At 42.6% G+C, this 16905-nt stretch overlaps 1 protein-coding gene across 4 annotated transcripts in view; it reads left to right on the forward strand.

Annotated features, from left to right (window-relative positions):
• The first annotated feature begins 1257 nt into the window (after window positions 1–1257).
• SMURF2 (SMAD specific E3 ubiquitin protein ligase 2) overlaps window positions 1258–16905 on the forward strand; it is a 94348-nt gene continuing 78700 nt past the window's right edge. For all 4 annotated transcript variants that reach the window (XM_067547342.1, XM_067547343.1, XM_067547344.1 and 1 more), the window contains exon 1: window positions 1258–1476. In XM_067547342.1, coding sequence (XP_067403443.1) covers window positions 1425–1476 — 52 coding nt within the window. In that variant the 5' untranslated portion in view covers window positions 1258–1424. The remainder of the gene's footprint in view (window positions 1477–16905) is intronic.

Raw genomic sequence — 16905 nt, forward strand, 5'->3', positions numbered from 1 at the left:
TTGTTGAGCTGTTCACTGAGATACACATATCCTTCTTTAAATCCTCCTGCTGCTTTGGAGTGCCCCAGTGAAGGCTATGTTGAAAGGCTTGGAATTCGCTGGAATTGTTGCCACTGGATCTGGAAGACAGAAGAGTTACACTGTTAAATAGAATTGGGATCTGTATCAGTCTTTTTTTGAGACTTTCAGAGCATGTGTAGGAATTCCCTTGACTTTTCTACTACAACCAAATCACACATAAATGGTGGATTTATCTGAATTGTAATGATTTTCATGGTCTGATTATGATACCCTTACACTGAAAAGTATCTTAAAGTCACAAGTAGTCTCACACTATTTGTGGAATACTCGATGTGCGTGAGAAGGGTAGCACAATTTAGCTCTAAACTTGCACCCCCTAACCATAAAGTTGTTTTACTTTCGAATCTTTGATTTTTCAATCTATAAATCTGCACACCACCCCACAGTAATAACTGGTAACCAATTTCCTACTCCTTTTTTACCCTTTGACTCACAATATAATGATTTGCACCTACACCTCCTCGAGCCCTTCAACTCCAGGGTGGGAATTATTAGTCACACTTCATGCCATTCTGCCTGCCACAAGATTACTAGTCTCCCTGGTCAGCATTTGGGTCCATAGTACAAGGTGGCACCATCCCTAAGAAGGAGTGCGATTTGGGAGGGGGAAAGAAACACAGAAGGCACAATTCCCAGAAAATGAGGGCACAAGGACACCATCCCAGTGAGAGGGGCCCCCTCTCTGGGAAGCAAGGGATGAGGGGGCCCAGCTGGAGGGAGAAGGGAAGACACAAAGGTCCCATCCTCTGTGGATGGTATTGAGGGGCCAAAAGAGATGGTTCAGAGGGCTTTTCCCTGGGGGGAATTAACGGTACACAGGGGGCCCTATCAGTTGTGTGGGGGAGGCAGCCCCAAGGGGTAGTAAGGACATGGGGGCATCCCCAGTGTCAGGTGGGTGCTGGGGGCAGAGCCCCCCTTCCCCTCGGGGGTACTGAGGGCATCGGGGCCCTTATCCTCAAGGGAGGAAGGGAACTGCAGGGACACCGGGGGGGGGCATCATCCCCCCTTGGGGGCTAGGCGGGGTCCAAGGCCCAGTCCCGGAGGAGGGAGGAAGGGAGGGAGGCGGCCGGCGGTAGGCGCTGTCCCCGGCTTTGTGCTCGCTGCCAGGGCCCCGGGCAGGGGGCGGGGGAAGGCGGCGGCGGCCGCGCCTCCTCCTCGGCGCTGGCCCCGCTTATGGCGACACTGGGCACATCCGGGCTTCTCCTCGTCCGGCGGCCGCCGCCGCCGCTGCCCTGAGCGCCCAGCCCGACTCCATTAGAGCGTCTGCTTCCCCCCCCCCTCAGCCCGAGAGGCAGGGGCAGCCCCGGCGAAGGCAGCGCCGAGCCCCAGGAGCAGCCGGGGACATGTCCAACCAGGGGGCCCGGAGGAACGGGCCCGTCAAGCTGCGCCTGACAGGTGAGGAGGTGGCGGGGAGCCTCCGGGGCCGAGCCCGGGGCCCGCCGAACTCCGGTCTGCTCCGCCGCGGGCGAGGGGCGGGAGGGAGCGGGAAGGCCGTGAGGCGGCTGGCGGGGGGGGCCCAGAGCCGGGCGTTGTGGGGAGGTTGGGGGCTGGCGGGGGAGCCTGGTTTGGGGCGTACGGGGCTGTGTGTGGGGAGAAGGGGGGGAGGTGGTTCAGGAGGGTCGCGGCCGAGTTGGGGGGCGGGGGGCTGTTGTGGGGAGACAGGCTAAGGTGGGGGGTCGGGGGGAGGCGAGCGAGCCGGTGCAGCGTGGAGGGCGATGGGGGGAGCGGAGATGGGGGTGCGGGGTGACAGGGAAGAACCGAGGGGGAGACGCTGGGGAGTCCCGGCCCTGTCTCTGGTTCCTGACCGCCGCAAGCCCAGCTGGAGGGGTGGGTGGGATCGGGCAGCTCCAGTCCCTCCATGTGTATTTGAGATTGAACCTGGAGCTGGAAGACTCAGGCCGCAGGAAAAAGTAAACTCTTCCCCCCCCCCCCTCCTCCCAGCCCCGGTTCTCCGCTGCAAGGCCAGGGGGCGGGTTGCTGAGGGGTCCGAGTGGCATCGATTCTCAAACCGGATTGTTTACTCTCAATCGTAAACACGCCTGGGTTAGGAGAGGGGGAGCCCTGGGCAGCGTGTGTGGGGTGGAGGGACAAGTGCCCTGCACCTCCATGTCTCCAGAATCCAGACTAAACCTGAGTTCACTGCACGTCCTAACTGAAGGCTGTAACGTGCCAGATCTCTCTTTGGAATAGTTGTAATTTTTAGGGAAGGGGGGGGGCAGGAGACCTTTGTAACTTTTTAGTAACTAGGGTACATGAGGTTGTTTCTCAGCCTCTGCGACTGTCTTTTCTGTGTAATCGTGAAACCAGCTATCAGGCCCTTTGTACCCTTTGTTTTGATCTTTTGTGTTGCTGTTTTCAAGTCAACTTCCTTGACTTCCTAGTTGAGTTTGTAGACAATTCGTTTGATATAATTCCTCCTATTATAAAGAAAATACCTGGGCCTTTAACAAAGTTTATTTTTATGTATACAATACACACAAATAATTTCAATCTACATGCTGGGAAGGAAGAAAGACATTATTTCTAAATACTTGCTTTTGTAGTAAAGAGGGTAATGTAAGTAGACAGATGAATCTGGAGAAATGTTTATAAATATGGATAAAGCTTGACTGCCTTTGAAAAATAATCACTGAAGATTTGCAAGAAAGTAGTGAATTTAAAACATGTATTTTCATGCTCTGAAGTCACAATTTCGGGTGCAAAACAAGACTTAAAACAAATATTAAAAATATTTTTAATCTTCCAGCAACTTATTGAACCAGGTTAATGGCTCTGCTTTGCAAAATAAATTAGTTGTTTTAAAAAAGTCTAAAAATAGTTACTGCATTTTTGAAGTTATGTAATTTGAATGGCATGCACAGCATTTCCAGTTTAACTTCTAATGCTAAAAATTTAAAGTTTTAAACTGCATTTAATTTTTAAAATCTAATTAGAGAGAAAAATAGTTATTTTCTAGACTACTGTAGATTTTTCCTTATAATTACTTAATAATTGCTACATTACACTTTGGAATTTATTTGGATTAATCATGTAACTGAGTTTTTATGCAGGACCATTATAGTACCCATGTGCTGAACTCCTTAGAAATACACTTTTGCAATGAGTGTAGCTGGATTGATGTGTGGGACAGTGTTAGTTTTTAAAATACTGTTCTGTGCTTTTGTGTTTATGGCTGATTGTTTTACTGATAGTTTAGTTTCTCTGACCACTATTTTTTAATAACTTCATAAATCTGCTATGGCCTAGTGGAAAACTGGACAAAAATCTGTTTTAGGAACTGTCCTTTTTCACCTCTGGATCTCTCTTCCTTTTATTAAAGATCTAGGGACATAATGTTTTGTCTGTGACAACATAGACACGTTGCAGAAGGTTATGATTGTGGTTAAGAAATAAGCAGCAGGGGTAAATTATATTTTTTCAGTTACATTATTTATTGAATTTTAGTAAAGTGTACAATTATGATGCATTCAGTTCAAAGAAAGAGCAAGTATATTCTTAAGAAACAAAGATAATGTTTTTGAGCATATGTCCTTGCTAATAAAACATGGGAAGAGAAATACTGAAAAGAAGATACCCACAAAATTGTCTTCAGAAAGCATCTTGCAGCCTTAACAACTGTTTGGAATTGGTACTGAGCAACTCTGATTTTCAGAGATTTGCATGAAGCATCAGTCAGTTTTTTAATATAAATCTGATATATTGAGGTATTTTGTGCTTTCATTAGTTGTAACTGATTTACACATAAGGTCAGTTGTTATAAGGAAGTTTTACATACTTAAGGAAAGTTGGTACAAGTGTTGAATTGAATTTTATTAATTGAACTGACGTCAGTTCTTGCTTGGGAATAGTCTGAAGTACTCTGTGTGGTTTTGATTACCCTTTTTGATTGGAAAAGCAGTCAACTCTTAAATGCTAAAATTGTTTGGAATTAAAATCTTTATATTCCAGTGTTTTTTAAAGTAATTTGCTCTCTAAATCTGACACGTGTTATTTAATCTTAATTTTCTTTGGCTTTGTGAAACTAGCGGTCTTCTGTTTTGGCTTGAACATTGATAGGATTAATTTTGTAATCAGTGTATAGTACTTATTTCTTTTTTGTTCATTATCTCTGATAATGGCTGGTGTAGATTCTAAAAGTGGATTTCAGGAACTGGATTCAATTAGTAGATTTTCAGGACATAAACATTAAAGGTTTAGATGGAAAACGTTGTTTTGACTGACTGAATAAATGACAGAATAGTGTTTGATATGAGTCCAAGAACTGATCTGGAGCCCATGCCCAACTTCTCAGTCCATCTTGAGGAGCCAAATAAAATATTTAACCTAGGCCTCATTTTGCAGAAAAGGTTGAGTCTTTGTTGGGACCTTAAGAAAGTTCTGAGAAATGTTTGGCATACCTTTACACTAAGTGTTTAACAGTTTATTTAGGTCTGGGTTCCATAATAGGGGAAAAACCACTGTGATGGCATACTTCTAGTAACTTTTTAGTTAGCTTACAGTGTATCTAAGCTATAAGTTTCTTTTAAAGTTATTGATCTTTTGCTTTCATGATAGACAAATGAAGATAAATATCTCCTAACCCCTTACTGACATATACATTGGTGTATTATACATGGTCTTGAGCTAGAAAGTTGCAGGATAACTGTCAAAATATTAAATATAGTCAAATACACTTTTAAATTAAAAATATTAGTGAAAAGAGTAAATGCTGGATTCTAATCTCATTTACACAAGTGTAACTCAGACTAATGTCCGCTCAGAAGCTAGTTCTAAGGCTGTGTCTTCTCTAGACGTTTTTCCTTAACATTTCCCACTATGGGTATCACTGATTTAGCTCTTCCTATCGGAACTGCAGTATAGGCAGGGCTCCTGCAGCCACTGGCATTTTAACCATCATTTTATCTAATCCTGCTCAGAGCATGTCTAGGGCCATGTCTACACTGCCGAGTGAAGTCGGCTTACTGTAAGTCGACTTTCAGCAGCCAATTTTTAGAAGTCGCAGCAGCTTGTATACACTACATTGTTTGCGCAGGTCTCCTGTGTTTACACTGAGCACTCTTAATTTGAACTGCAAAGCAGTGCAATGTGGGTAGCTATCCCACAGTGCAACTAGCCGCGGTGGCTGTTGGGATGAGTGTCATCGTCCCATGATGCAATGCTGCTTCCCCTTCCCTTCTTCCACCCCCCAAACAAACAGGAAAAGTATTTTTGCACCGTTTTTAACTCCCTGCCCTCACCATTGCTGCAGAGACATGAAGCGAGCTCAACTCTGCACTGTTATTGTGAGCGTTACAAATACATTGCGGCTTATCGAGTATTTTCGAAGTAGAGCAAGAAGCCAAAGCACACACAACAGCAATGCCACTGAGGCTGCCTGCTACAAGCCATCGAGCAAAACAATTCCCGATTGCTGCAGGCTGTAACGAATCATCTGCATTCCGTGGAGCTCCGGTTCTGGTGCAGGGAAACAAGCACAGACTGGTGGGACTGCATCGTTATGCAGCTGTGGGATGATGATCAGTGGCTGCAAAACTGTCGTATGCGAAAGGCAACTTTCCTGGAACTGTGCTTGGAGCTGGCCCTGTCCCTGAAGCGCGTGAATACTCGCTTGAGACAAGCTCTGATGGTGGAGAAGAGAGTCGCCATCGCTCTGTGGAAGCTGGCAACCCCAGACTGTTACAGCTCGGTTGGGAATCAATTTGAAGTCAGTAAATCTACAGTGGGCACCGCCGTTATTCAAGTATGCAGGGCCATCAATAGACTTCTTCTACGAAGGGTAGTGACTTTGGGAAATGTGCAGGACATAGTGGAAGGGTTTGCCACGATGGGGTTCCCAAACTGTAGAGGGGCCATTGATGGGACGCAACATCCCTATCTTAGCGCCTGCCCACCTAGCAATCGAGTACATAAACCGCAAGGGGTACTTTTCCATTGTCCTGCAGGGGCTTGTGGATCACAGGGGTCGTTTCACCGACATCTGTGTGGGGTGGTCTGGAAAGGTGCATGATGCGCGTATTTCGTAATTCTGGGCTGTTTTCTAATATGCAGGTGGGCACTTTTTTCCCCAGACCAAAAAATTCAAATTGGGGTTGTGGAAATGCCCATAGTGATTCTGGAGGATCCTGCTTACCTCTTGCTTCCTTGGCTAATGAAGCCGTACACCGGTCACCTTGACAGCGACAAGGAGTGTTTTAATCAGAGGTTAAGCAGAATGGTTGTAGAATGTGCCTTTGGGCGTTAAAGGGTAGATGGAGGAGTCTCCTTACTAGGTTGGACATGACTGAGAAGAACCTCCCTTCAGTGATATCTGCATGCTGTGTTCTTCATAATGTGTGTGAAGCGAAGGGTGAGAGGTTCCCCCAGGGTTGGGCTGTGGAGACAGAATGACTGGCCGCCAATTACGAGCAGCCAGATGCCAGCACTATGCTGAGAGCTAACCACGTAGCGCTTTGCATTAGAGAAGCTTTGAAAACCAGGTTCTGCAATGAGATACATAACTGATTTCCATTCCTGTATGTTGTTTGCCTTTGGTGAACCACCCCCCCCCCCCCAATCGATATCTGTACCTGCCAAATCCCTTCAGAACAAGATATGATTTAATAAAGAAACGTGTTAAAATGATGCTTAACTTTATTTGTGAACATTCCCGGGGCTTGAAGGGAGGGGACATTTCCTGATAGTGTGACCACAGAGCAGCACAGCGTGAGTGTCCAGAGCGGTCAAAACGGAGAATTGTGGGATACCTCCCAGAAGCCAATAAATTCGATTTCAGTGCAGTTGCGTTTACACTGACATTAAATTGAATTAACAAATTCGATTTAGGTGCTACGCCACTTGCAGATTTTCGAGGCGACTTAATTCGAATTAACAGTGGTGCCAGTGTAGACGCAGATGTACGTAGGTCGACATAAGTGACTTTATGTCGACCTACGTCGCCAGTGTAGGCCAGGTCTTGGTGACACTGATCAAAACACCATCATTCACCCCACTTAAATTCTAATGTGATTTTATGTGATTTTTAGTAGTTGTCATTCTAATGAATTCTTTGATGAGGAGGTGAATGCTCTGTATTGTTAGAAAACTGGGATTCAGGCTTTGATGCGGAATATAGTATTACTTCTTAGTGGAGGTGTGGAGGAGGCAAGATCATAGCACTCATCTTCAAGGACTAAGTGTCTGTTGTATAGTTTTGAAAATATGGAAATCCTGGGTTTTCAAGAATATCTGCGTAAATGAAACACATCAGGCTAGCTATTTTTTATCAAGCAGAAATAATTAAAAAGAAACATCAGTTTGGAGATTGGAAAAATGTCACCAAAATATATTAAGTTAAATGAAAGCTGTCAATTAGTGCATAATCTATCTTCTTGTGGTAGATCCTGGATTTGTATTCGGAATGGGGGATAAGTAAAGTGAGTTTGATGGCCTTAGCTTAGACCTTTGTGGCTACATGATACCAACTTGTGTGGTATTTGTGGGATGGTGTAATCTTTTTCAGGGAAATCTTTTGGTAATCTTTTTCAGGGAAAAAACTAGAAATGGAATACAAGTGCATTTTTGGGTCAGGAATGAGGTACAGTTAGGTCTGGGGAGCATGGGGAAGTTGGTGGAGGACGTTCTCACCCTTATTTACCATACCCATTCAGGAGCCCCGAAGTCAGAGATTTGGTAAAAACATGAAAAAAAGAAGTTGGATCTAAGGCTGTGTCTACACTACAGCCGATGTTGACAGAACTTACGTTGCTCAAGATTGTGAATATTCCACCTCCCTGAGTGATGTAAGTTACACCGACATAAGCGTTTGTGTGCACAGCGCAATGTTGGCGGGAGAGTTTCTCACTCTGAGGTGTGGGTTGGGTTTTTTTGGGCTGTCGGCACAGAGCATCTTCATCAGACCTGTTGCAGTGGCAGGCTGTGTTAGTATAGCTGTGCTGCTGCAGAGCTGTACATATAGACATGGTCTAACTATTTTTGTTTTCTTTCTGTAAAACTGACAGTCTCTACTATTGTTTCAGTGCATCTTTTGTTGTTTCTGTGAAATGTTACCTTCTTTTAACCCAAAAGTGGCATTATATTTCACAATAGGGTATAAAGTGCTGAACCAAAAAATCCTATGCATCAAATCATTGCACAGCATCACAATAGGAGTTCCTGTGAACTGATATTGTAATATTTATAGAGGAAATTATTTGTTGGGGGGGGGAAATACTTTGAATTTTGTTAGTTTAAAAAGGAATATGGAATCCTATAAGTGTCTGTTTTTGCAATGAGTTAACTTAAATGAAGACTAAAAATGAAGTGCTAAAAATGTTTAAACTTTGCGTTATATACAGGCAAACCAGAGATCTATATTTTAGTTACATATTCCTCAAAAATGTTTTCTTCCTTTTTATTGTGGGTTTAACAGCATTTAATACCTTTTCCTTTTATCTACAAATCTTTCAAAAACAACTTTTCTAAACCAAAGCTCCAATATATAGTAAAATACTTACTTGTATCGTGTGCGTTCCATAAAACACAAATCATAAACTCCAGTTAGCTTCACATGAAGGTGGAACAGAATCTGTGTATAGGGGTAGGAGAGTTTCTCATTCAATATTGTCATGTCTATAATGAGGAGGATCATGTTTGGTTGATTAAGGTAACTGCATAGAAATAATATAGGTAATATAATAAAGGTAACTGCATTGATATATATTTACAGCATACTTACACTGCCCCCCATCCACTCTGGCAGCAGGTATTATGGTATGTCTACACTGCAATTAGATACCCACGGCTGGCCTGTGCCAGCTGACCTCGGCTTGGGTTAAGGGGTTGTTTAATTGCAGTGTAGATGTTAAGGCTTGGGCTAGCCCAAGCTCTGGGACCCTCACATTTTCCAGGATCTCAGAACATGGGCTCTAGCCCAAGCCTGAGCATCTACACCACAATTACACAGTCCCTTAGCCTGAGCTGTGTGAGCCTGAGTCAGCCTCCACAGGCCAGCTACAAGTTTTTAATTGCAGTGTAGACATACTGCTAGAGTCCAGATCAATGACTTGGGCTCATGGATCTGATATGATGGGGCTAAAAACAGAAGTGTAGATATTCTCACTCAGGCTGGAGTCCAGGCTTTGAAATCTAGTGAGGGGGGAGGGTCTCAGAGCCTGGGCTCCAGCCCCAGAGAAATGCTGCTATTTTTAGCTCTGTAGCTTGAGCCTGAGTTAGTTGATGCAGGCTCAGAGACTCACTGCTGCAGGTTTCTTCAGTGTAGACACACCCTTAGACTTTTGTAAGGCATTTGACTTAGTACCACATGACATTTTGATTAAAAAAATTGTGTACAATGTCAATAAAGCACTTGTTAAATAGCTGACAGAGGGGAATCATCATCAAGTGAGGGTGTTTCTAGTGGAGTTCTGCAGGGCTTGCTACTAGCCCCGACTATTCAATGTCGTCATCAATGATCGGGAAATAAACATAAAATCACTGCTGATAAAATTTGCAGATGACACAAAGAATGGTCAAGAATGATGAGGCTAGGGTAGTCGTACAGAGTGATTAGGATTTCTTGGCAAACGGGGCCAATTCAAGCAAAATGTGTTGTTTTTTTTTTTTATAGCCAAATGCAATATTATACATGAGCTTCCTGTGTGATGCTGGGGCAAAAGGGTTAATGTGATCCTTGGATGTATTAACAGGGGAATAGTTAGTGGCAGAGAGGTGATTTTTACCTCTATTTGCGGCACTGGTGAGATTGATACAGAATACTATGTACAGTTCTTGGGTTGCCATTTTTAAAAGGATTTTGAAAAATTGGACGGGGTGCAGAATAGAGCCACAAAAATGATTCAAGGGCTTTGAAGACCCACTTTGAAATGTCAGCTGGCACAGAATGTGGTGGTCTCATGCCTCCAATGGGATGAGTACATTACTTCTATACTATAAGCACTGCAGTGACTTCGTAGCTTCTTGTGGGTGTAATTCAAGATGTTTGTGGTCATCTATAAAATTCTGTATTCTTGACACATACAACAGCCTGTCTCCCAATGTAACTCCTAGGGGAATTCTGTGCCACTGTGCAAATGCAGAATTAATGTCCCCTGCAAATTTTACTATTTTCTCACAGAATAATTGATTCACATGCCCCTTCCAGGCAGCGTTCCTGAGCAGGTGTGCCTGATTTGGGTGTCAGAAGCAGCCAAGGAGATGTAAATCACTGTCTTGGGGGGCTGGGCGGGGCAGGGCATGCTGTGGGACTCTTCCCTCTCGCTCACTGTCACGGTTTGCCTGGCGTGGAGGGGCAGGGCCCCGAGGTGTTTCTTGGCCAGGCCCAGCCCTTCTGCTGAGTCAGGGTTGGGTGCAGCCTTGTCACCACAAGTCCATGTCCCAGTGGTGCGTGGGACTGTAGGGTGATCCCCCACCTCCGTGCAGTCAGTGGCCTGTGCTCCCCTCTGCCTTGCTGGAGCCTCCACTCTCACTGCCTTTCTAATCTATTGTCTGCAACAATTTCAATTCTAGTCCAGTGACATTTCTGAGTACTATTTAGCCATCCCATTCACTAAAGCTGCAATCTGGCAAAGCATTAGTTTTAATGGGGATACCCAGGTGCTGAACTTTATGTTGGCACATATTAAAGTGCTGTGCTGGATCATGGCCTGAGCCTGGGCTCCAGCCCCAGTCCGGAAGTCTACCCAGCAAAGAAACATCCCTGCACCCAAGCTGCGCAAGCCAGAGATGGCTGGCACAGGCCAGCCGTGGGTTTTACTTCGCTGTGTAGATATACCCTACAGGGCAACACATTCTTAGGAGTGAAGGACTCTGCAGAGTAAGACGGTCCCAGAATGCCAGCTCTAGTCTGAGCCCAGAAGTCTGCACAGCAAGGAAACAGCCCCACAGCTTGAGCCCCGCAAGCCTGAGTCAGCTGGCACGGGCCAGCTGGGGGTTTTCCTTTGCTCTGTAGACATACCCTTACAGTCTTCTGTGCTTCACATTCATGGAAATATTAGTATTGCCATCTGCTCTGTGGAGCCATATAGATGTGCTGATATGGCTAGTAAGGAATCTATTTGTCCAAAAACATTTCCGGAATATTTTTTGTTGTCTTTAGACATACTTGCTGACAGATATTTTGAAATACATTATCAAAATAATTGACAATGGCGTGATTATATTGTGGTGTTGTGAAAAATAAAATATGCAGAAATTTAAAATATTGTATGTAGAATATTTAAGTTTTTGGTGCAGAATTCCCTCAGGAATCCTATGTGTTGTCATGATGGCTGAGATCATTCTTTCCCCAGAGTCGAAGTGTATTGCCTTCACAATATTCCCATTCCCCATGGAGCTCAGTACTTGATCTGATACCTCGGAGCTGATTGAAAATGTTAGTGCAGTGGGGTACTGGGAGTTGGACTGGACAATGGTTGAGTGGGTTAGGCGAGAATGAGGTGAAGGGGCCCAATTATAAATCCCTCAAAAAATGAAGAACTGAGGAGTTCCCAACCTGTCTTGCACTGGAGGTTTGAGATCTAAAAATAGGGCCCTCAGTGATTATATCATCAAAGAAGTAGAAATGCAAGGTAAATAATTTTCCCTTGCTACTCAAACATTAGATGTTTACACCACAAGGTTAGATAAGAATATTTGTAACAAATATTGAACTCTTCATCTGGAGATATCCAAGCTCAATACAAAGCTGGCTAAGCATTATCTCGGTTTCCAGGAGGAGGAAACTGAGATGTAGAACGGGGAAATGACTTGCCCAAGATTGCAAAGGAAACCACTGACAAAGCTGTGAACAGAACCTTGGTCTTTTGACTTCCAGTCTAGTGCCCAGCCCCTGGGGCATGCTCTCTCTTCTTAATGTATATTTATTGAAAGTAAAATTCTGTATTAGCCCTTCTGATACTAGAGATTGGTTGTGATCCCAGGGTACCTTTTGGATCCTGTGGTCTTCAGTTTCATATTCACTTGCACATTTGATCTGTGACTCCATTTAGAAATACTTTAATATGCCAGAGGTTTTAATTGTCATCTTAAAAGTGCTTTTACCTTAAATGTCAAACTCGGTAACAAACTCTCTCATAAATGATCAATACTTTTTACTTTTTATTTCAAGTGAAACTCAAGCTGGAAGGCCTTTATACCACCTTCCATTTCTGAAAGTGAATGGAATGTATAGTTTAACAGTAAGATGGCTCCTTCTTCACATTTGCACAATTCTGAAAATGAAAGGAAAAAGTAGCAACATATAAGATTATAGGTCTATATCCTGTTAAGAATTTGCCAGGAATCATTCCAGAAAATTAATGTTTAACACAACTAATAAAAATGGCTTTCTTGCAGAAATAAATAGAAGACAGCCACAGCAACCATGTTTTTTGGTGCCTTTGTCAGTGGCTGGCAGTTCGGTGATGCTTGAATGAAGCAATGCAACAGTATTGTCTTAAACAAGTGGGAAAATTAAATGGATGTCTGTGCATCCTTTTTAATTTTAAAAACAGAACCATGTATAGGGCAAAAGAATTTCTAAGAGCATTCCCAAGCACAGCCTAAGAATAAATACTACATTAATTCTCACTGGAGGTTAGAGCTATGTGAAAGAATGCTGATACGATTACTCATTCTGAAAACAGATGTTAAAATGTTAACAATGATCAAATTATATGCATCTCTAATGTACTGGTAAAATACTGTTAGTGTCAGGATTCTGGTGCTGAAATGTTACTTTATTTCCTCCCTGTGTTTTTATTGATTTTTAATAGAGTGACTTAACTAGAGGTAAATGGCATTCACAAAGATGATTGAGTTGAATTGTGTAATGGGATGAGTATGGATCCTGAAGTCCATTCAAAAGAAGCTTGCGTATCAAATGTACAGATACACGTAGGGGTTGTGTTCTCATACGTAACTCCTTGCATATCACAGTAGATATGTCAATATCCTGCAAATAATTACACACATTCTTAACATTCAGCATGTGAATAAGCATTTGCAAGATTGGGACCATATTACTTACTGATTGATCATGATGGACTATCAAGACACTGAAATACAAAGTCTGTAATTTTCAGTTAGCCTCAACTCATCTTGCAATATTGCTGATCCAGTTAAATGAAGACACAAATAATTATGTCTGTAATTGCATCTTTTTACATCCCTAACTGACTGATTTGCAGTTGGGTAGATAGGAGTCTAAATGGGAGCAATTGTGTCTGTTCTGAGTTGGGGGTGAGATGTTAATTGAGGTTAATATGTATATTAAAACAAATAGTCTTTTATTTCTGATGTGGGGGCAGGGAGGTGAAGGTAGGAGAAAGAGTGATTATAATCATGACTTGCAAACATTTTTAAATGTTTACAGGAAATTAAGAAAAATTCGACATGCTCATGTAATATACCAGATTAAGTATGGACTCTCTAGTTCATAACCAAAATAATACTTATAGCAAATGTTCACCTGCATTAAGGATAAATGGTGTTTTTAATTCTAACATGAGTTGGAATAGAATTAAAATGTAATCTTATTAATATAAGCTTTCAAAATGAACTTTTTCAGATAATTTTTTTTATTTTTGAGACACAAGATACTAGAAAATAGTTTATATCCATAACATATTTGGAGAAAATGAAATCTATTCCCAATCAGCCTATTAAAATTACTAGATCTTTTAGGCTTTAGATCTTATAGATTTCTGCACTGAACACTGTATGCAGGGCTGAACACGTTATGCAGCAGTGTTAATGATGCCTTTTTTTGTTTAAAAAAACCCCAAACCCTACTCAATTCCTGAAAGGAGGAATAAATCAATAGTATCTTAGAAACTTTCTAAAGGAGGTGGTGGGTGGATATAGCAGTGGTGGGTGGTTGAGAGAACTGGAACAGTGTAAAGTGGAGTAGGAGAGGCTGGCAGGTGGATGTGGGAATTGAGCTGCTAAAGGGACTCTGTGTAGCTGTAGCACTGCCAGCGTGTGTGCACTTTGACAGTGGAAGCGCAAGACAGAAATAGGTTCTCATAGTTGGGCTGGAACATATAGAAGGGAGTCTCTTGTGCCCTGTGCCATTTACTGTGATATAACTCAGCCAACTGGTAACAATAGATTACATTTTGTCAAGACCTACCAAAAAAAATATGTATATTGTTCTAATTTATTTGCTACATTTTATTAAAATTTGTTTTCCTGCCTTGCATTGAAAGTAATGTGTTTGTAGGTTTCTTAGAATCTGTGCCTTTAAATAGATATAAATGGCCTCATTCTGCAAGATGCCAAGCACCACCTCTCCTAAGTCCTGTTAAGGTTAGGAGGAGTTGAAGGTGGCAGCTAGATCCTTGTATGCTTGGGCTCAAAGTGTGCTGAGAGATCATTGGCTCAAGTGAAAAGGCAGGGTACAGTCCAAGTTCTCATGCAAGGTCTATGGGTTTTTATTTTTTTTAAATGATACTTTTTTCTCTTTTCATGAAGAATTATTATTACTTCTGTATTGCAGTGTAGCTCTCAATATAAATAGCCAAAACATATCACAAGGCAAAGACACTGTCTATTTCCCTTTGGAACTTTTGTCCATTTCCTGATTCTTAGTGATCAATAAAATCCAAGTAAAACAAGTCTGCAGACAGTTAAAAGATCTGTGTTGAATCTTAGTGCTGTCTGACGTAATTCAAATAGGTTGAATAAATGGCATTTCTAAACAAGCATAAAAATTACTGATAAAAGTACATAAATTGAGAGCTTGGGATAAAGTGAGAAACTCCACAAAGGTACATATTTCATATTTATTGTATAAGAAAGCATTGGTAAAGTGTATACATGTGTATTTATGAAACAAATTGTTTTTGATATCTAGCCAAAATAACTGGCACTACTGCAGATATTGAATCCCTATATGTTCTTATGGAAGCAAATGCTAATTTTGTGTAAGCTCAGGGTACCATGCAATAACTTTTGAATTAGGTTGGCCTTAAATAGTTAGATACACATTGTTGACAAAAAAGCTCAATTGTTTAGACTACACTAATTCAGGAGTGGCTAAAGCTTACCCTGGGGTCATGTATGATCCTCCAGTGTAGCTCTGCATTACAGGAGAGTTTTTCATGTTATGGCTTTCTGCTCGACAGTTGGGTCAAAATGTAGTTGTAAAGTGTTATTCTTTCTCTTTCACCCTAGAAGGAGAAAGCTGAAATGTCTTTGTGGAAAAGGTTATTTGCATAGATTTTCAGTGGAAAAAAATATAAGGGTCATTGTGTCACAAAATTGATTTGCCTGCTCATAGTGGTTCTTATTCCATGCTCCCTTTTGGATTGAAGGTGAATATTCCTTTCTTTCCTTCCCTCTCCCTTCAGAATGTTCTTCCAATAATCTTTTTTCTGTGTGGTGGCATTTCGTTGTACAAAGTTTTATTAGTATCTGCTTTGATATCTTCTAGTTTCTCATTCTTAAATTTCTCTAATCTTATCAGTTTAAAAAAACTTTTGGAGATTTCCACAAAATACATTTGGGTTTTCTGCAGCTCAGAATCTCCCATAGTTCTTGACATCTGGGCTGCTCTTCTCTTTCTGCAGTTCAAGGAATCAGATTGGTGTTCTGGTGCTTTATGTTCTGGCAACACTCCACTGCTCTTTCTCACTGCCAGGTTTCCTGCTTCCACAGCAGCAAGCAGTGATGGTTTCTTTTGCTCCAGCCCTTACTCTTTCTATTTTAATTTTTCTGCTCATGTATTTGGGCAGTAGGGAGAAGTGTTCTCCCTCCTCAGCATTCCTTCTCCACCCGGAGTTGGTTAACCCTTCAGGGGGTTTAACCCTGCCAGAGCTTCTGCTGCAGCATCTCCCTGCCAGGTCCTCTGCCTCTTGCGGGCATGACAAAGCAGCCCAGAGAGCACTGGGTCAAATCCAAATGGTGCTCTATATGTGATGTGGCCTTCCAAGTCTTGGCAGATGGTGAGTTGTGCCCAGCCTGCTCACAGTCTTCCGTTTCTAACTCTGTTAGGTCCCAGGGCTATGAATCAGACAGGGAGAAGGGGTCTCCTACCCACCAAGATAGTTGTGAGCCCACTGGGGGACAAATGGACCGAGGACCTCTGTGCAGATCAGGAAGAGATTCCAAAAGTGAGGACTAGTTATAGAAAAAAACAGGAATGCCATACTCTATATGCAAGAAACACAATAAACTAATAAGAAATTCTAGAAAAAGCAATGCCCAGCTCACTGAAGTTCAAACACTGCCTCACTTGCTGGGAGGCTGTCCTGGTTAGCAATGGCCACTCAAACTGCATTTGCTGCCTTGGAGAGTCACTCATCCCACAGAAGTGCAACTTCTGTCTGCCCTTAAATCTAGGGTGAGGGAGAATTGGGAGATGAAGTTGAGGCAACTCATGATGAACAACCTTTGACCTGCCGTGGAGCCAGGTCCGGAGAACTCCCCTATACACCAGTCTCTGGACAGATCCAGTGCCCTTGGGACCTCTGCTCAGAATAATAGTGTTCCTAAGGGGTTTTCAAATTTTAGCTATGTTTTCATGATCGATGGGGTAAACTCCTTCATCTTTCATTTCATTATACCCAGAGATCAACACTCTAGGATAGCACCCCAGTGAGAATTCACATACCTTTCCTAGCAGCAGGGTGGGTAGGAGTTGGCTTACCATCTGAGCATTGTAACAGTCTTTGGGCTGCAGTATGCAGAAACTCGTTGTGAATTAACCCCCCTGAATAGACAAGGCCTTAACTGAGGATTTTTAGTCACTAGTGTAACTATATTGATGTAACTGCACAAGTGCAAACCTTTAATGTAGATTCACTGCACTGGTGTAAACTGGGAAAATTTTCAATGTGTGAAATGTGT

The sequence above is a fragment of the Emydura macquarii genome, unplaced genomic scaffold (genome assembly GCF_026122565.2).
Source record: "Emydura macquarii macquarii isolate MOO-44397 ecotype Brisbane River unplaced genomic scaffold, CSIRO-AGI_Emac_v2 contig_1230, whole genome shotgun sequence".
In the NCBI taxonomy this organism is placed as follows: domain Eukaryota; kingdom Metazoa; phylum Chordata; order Testudines; family Chelidae; genus Emydura; species Emydura macquarii.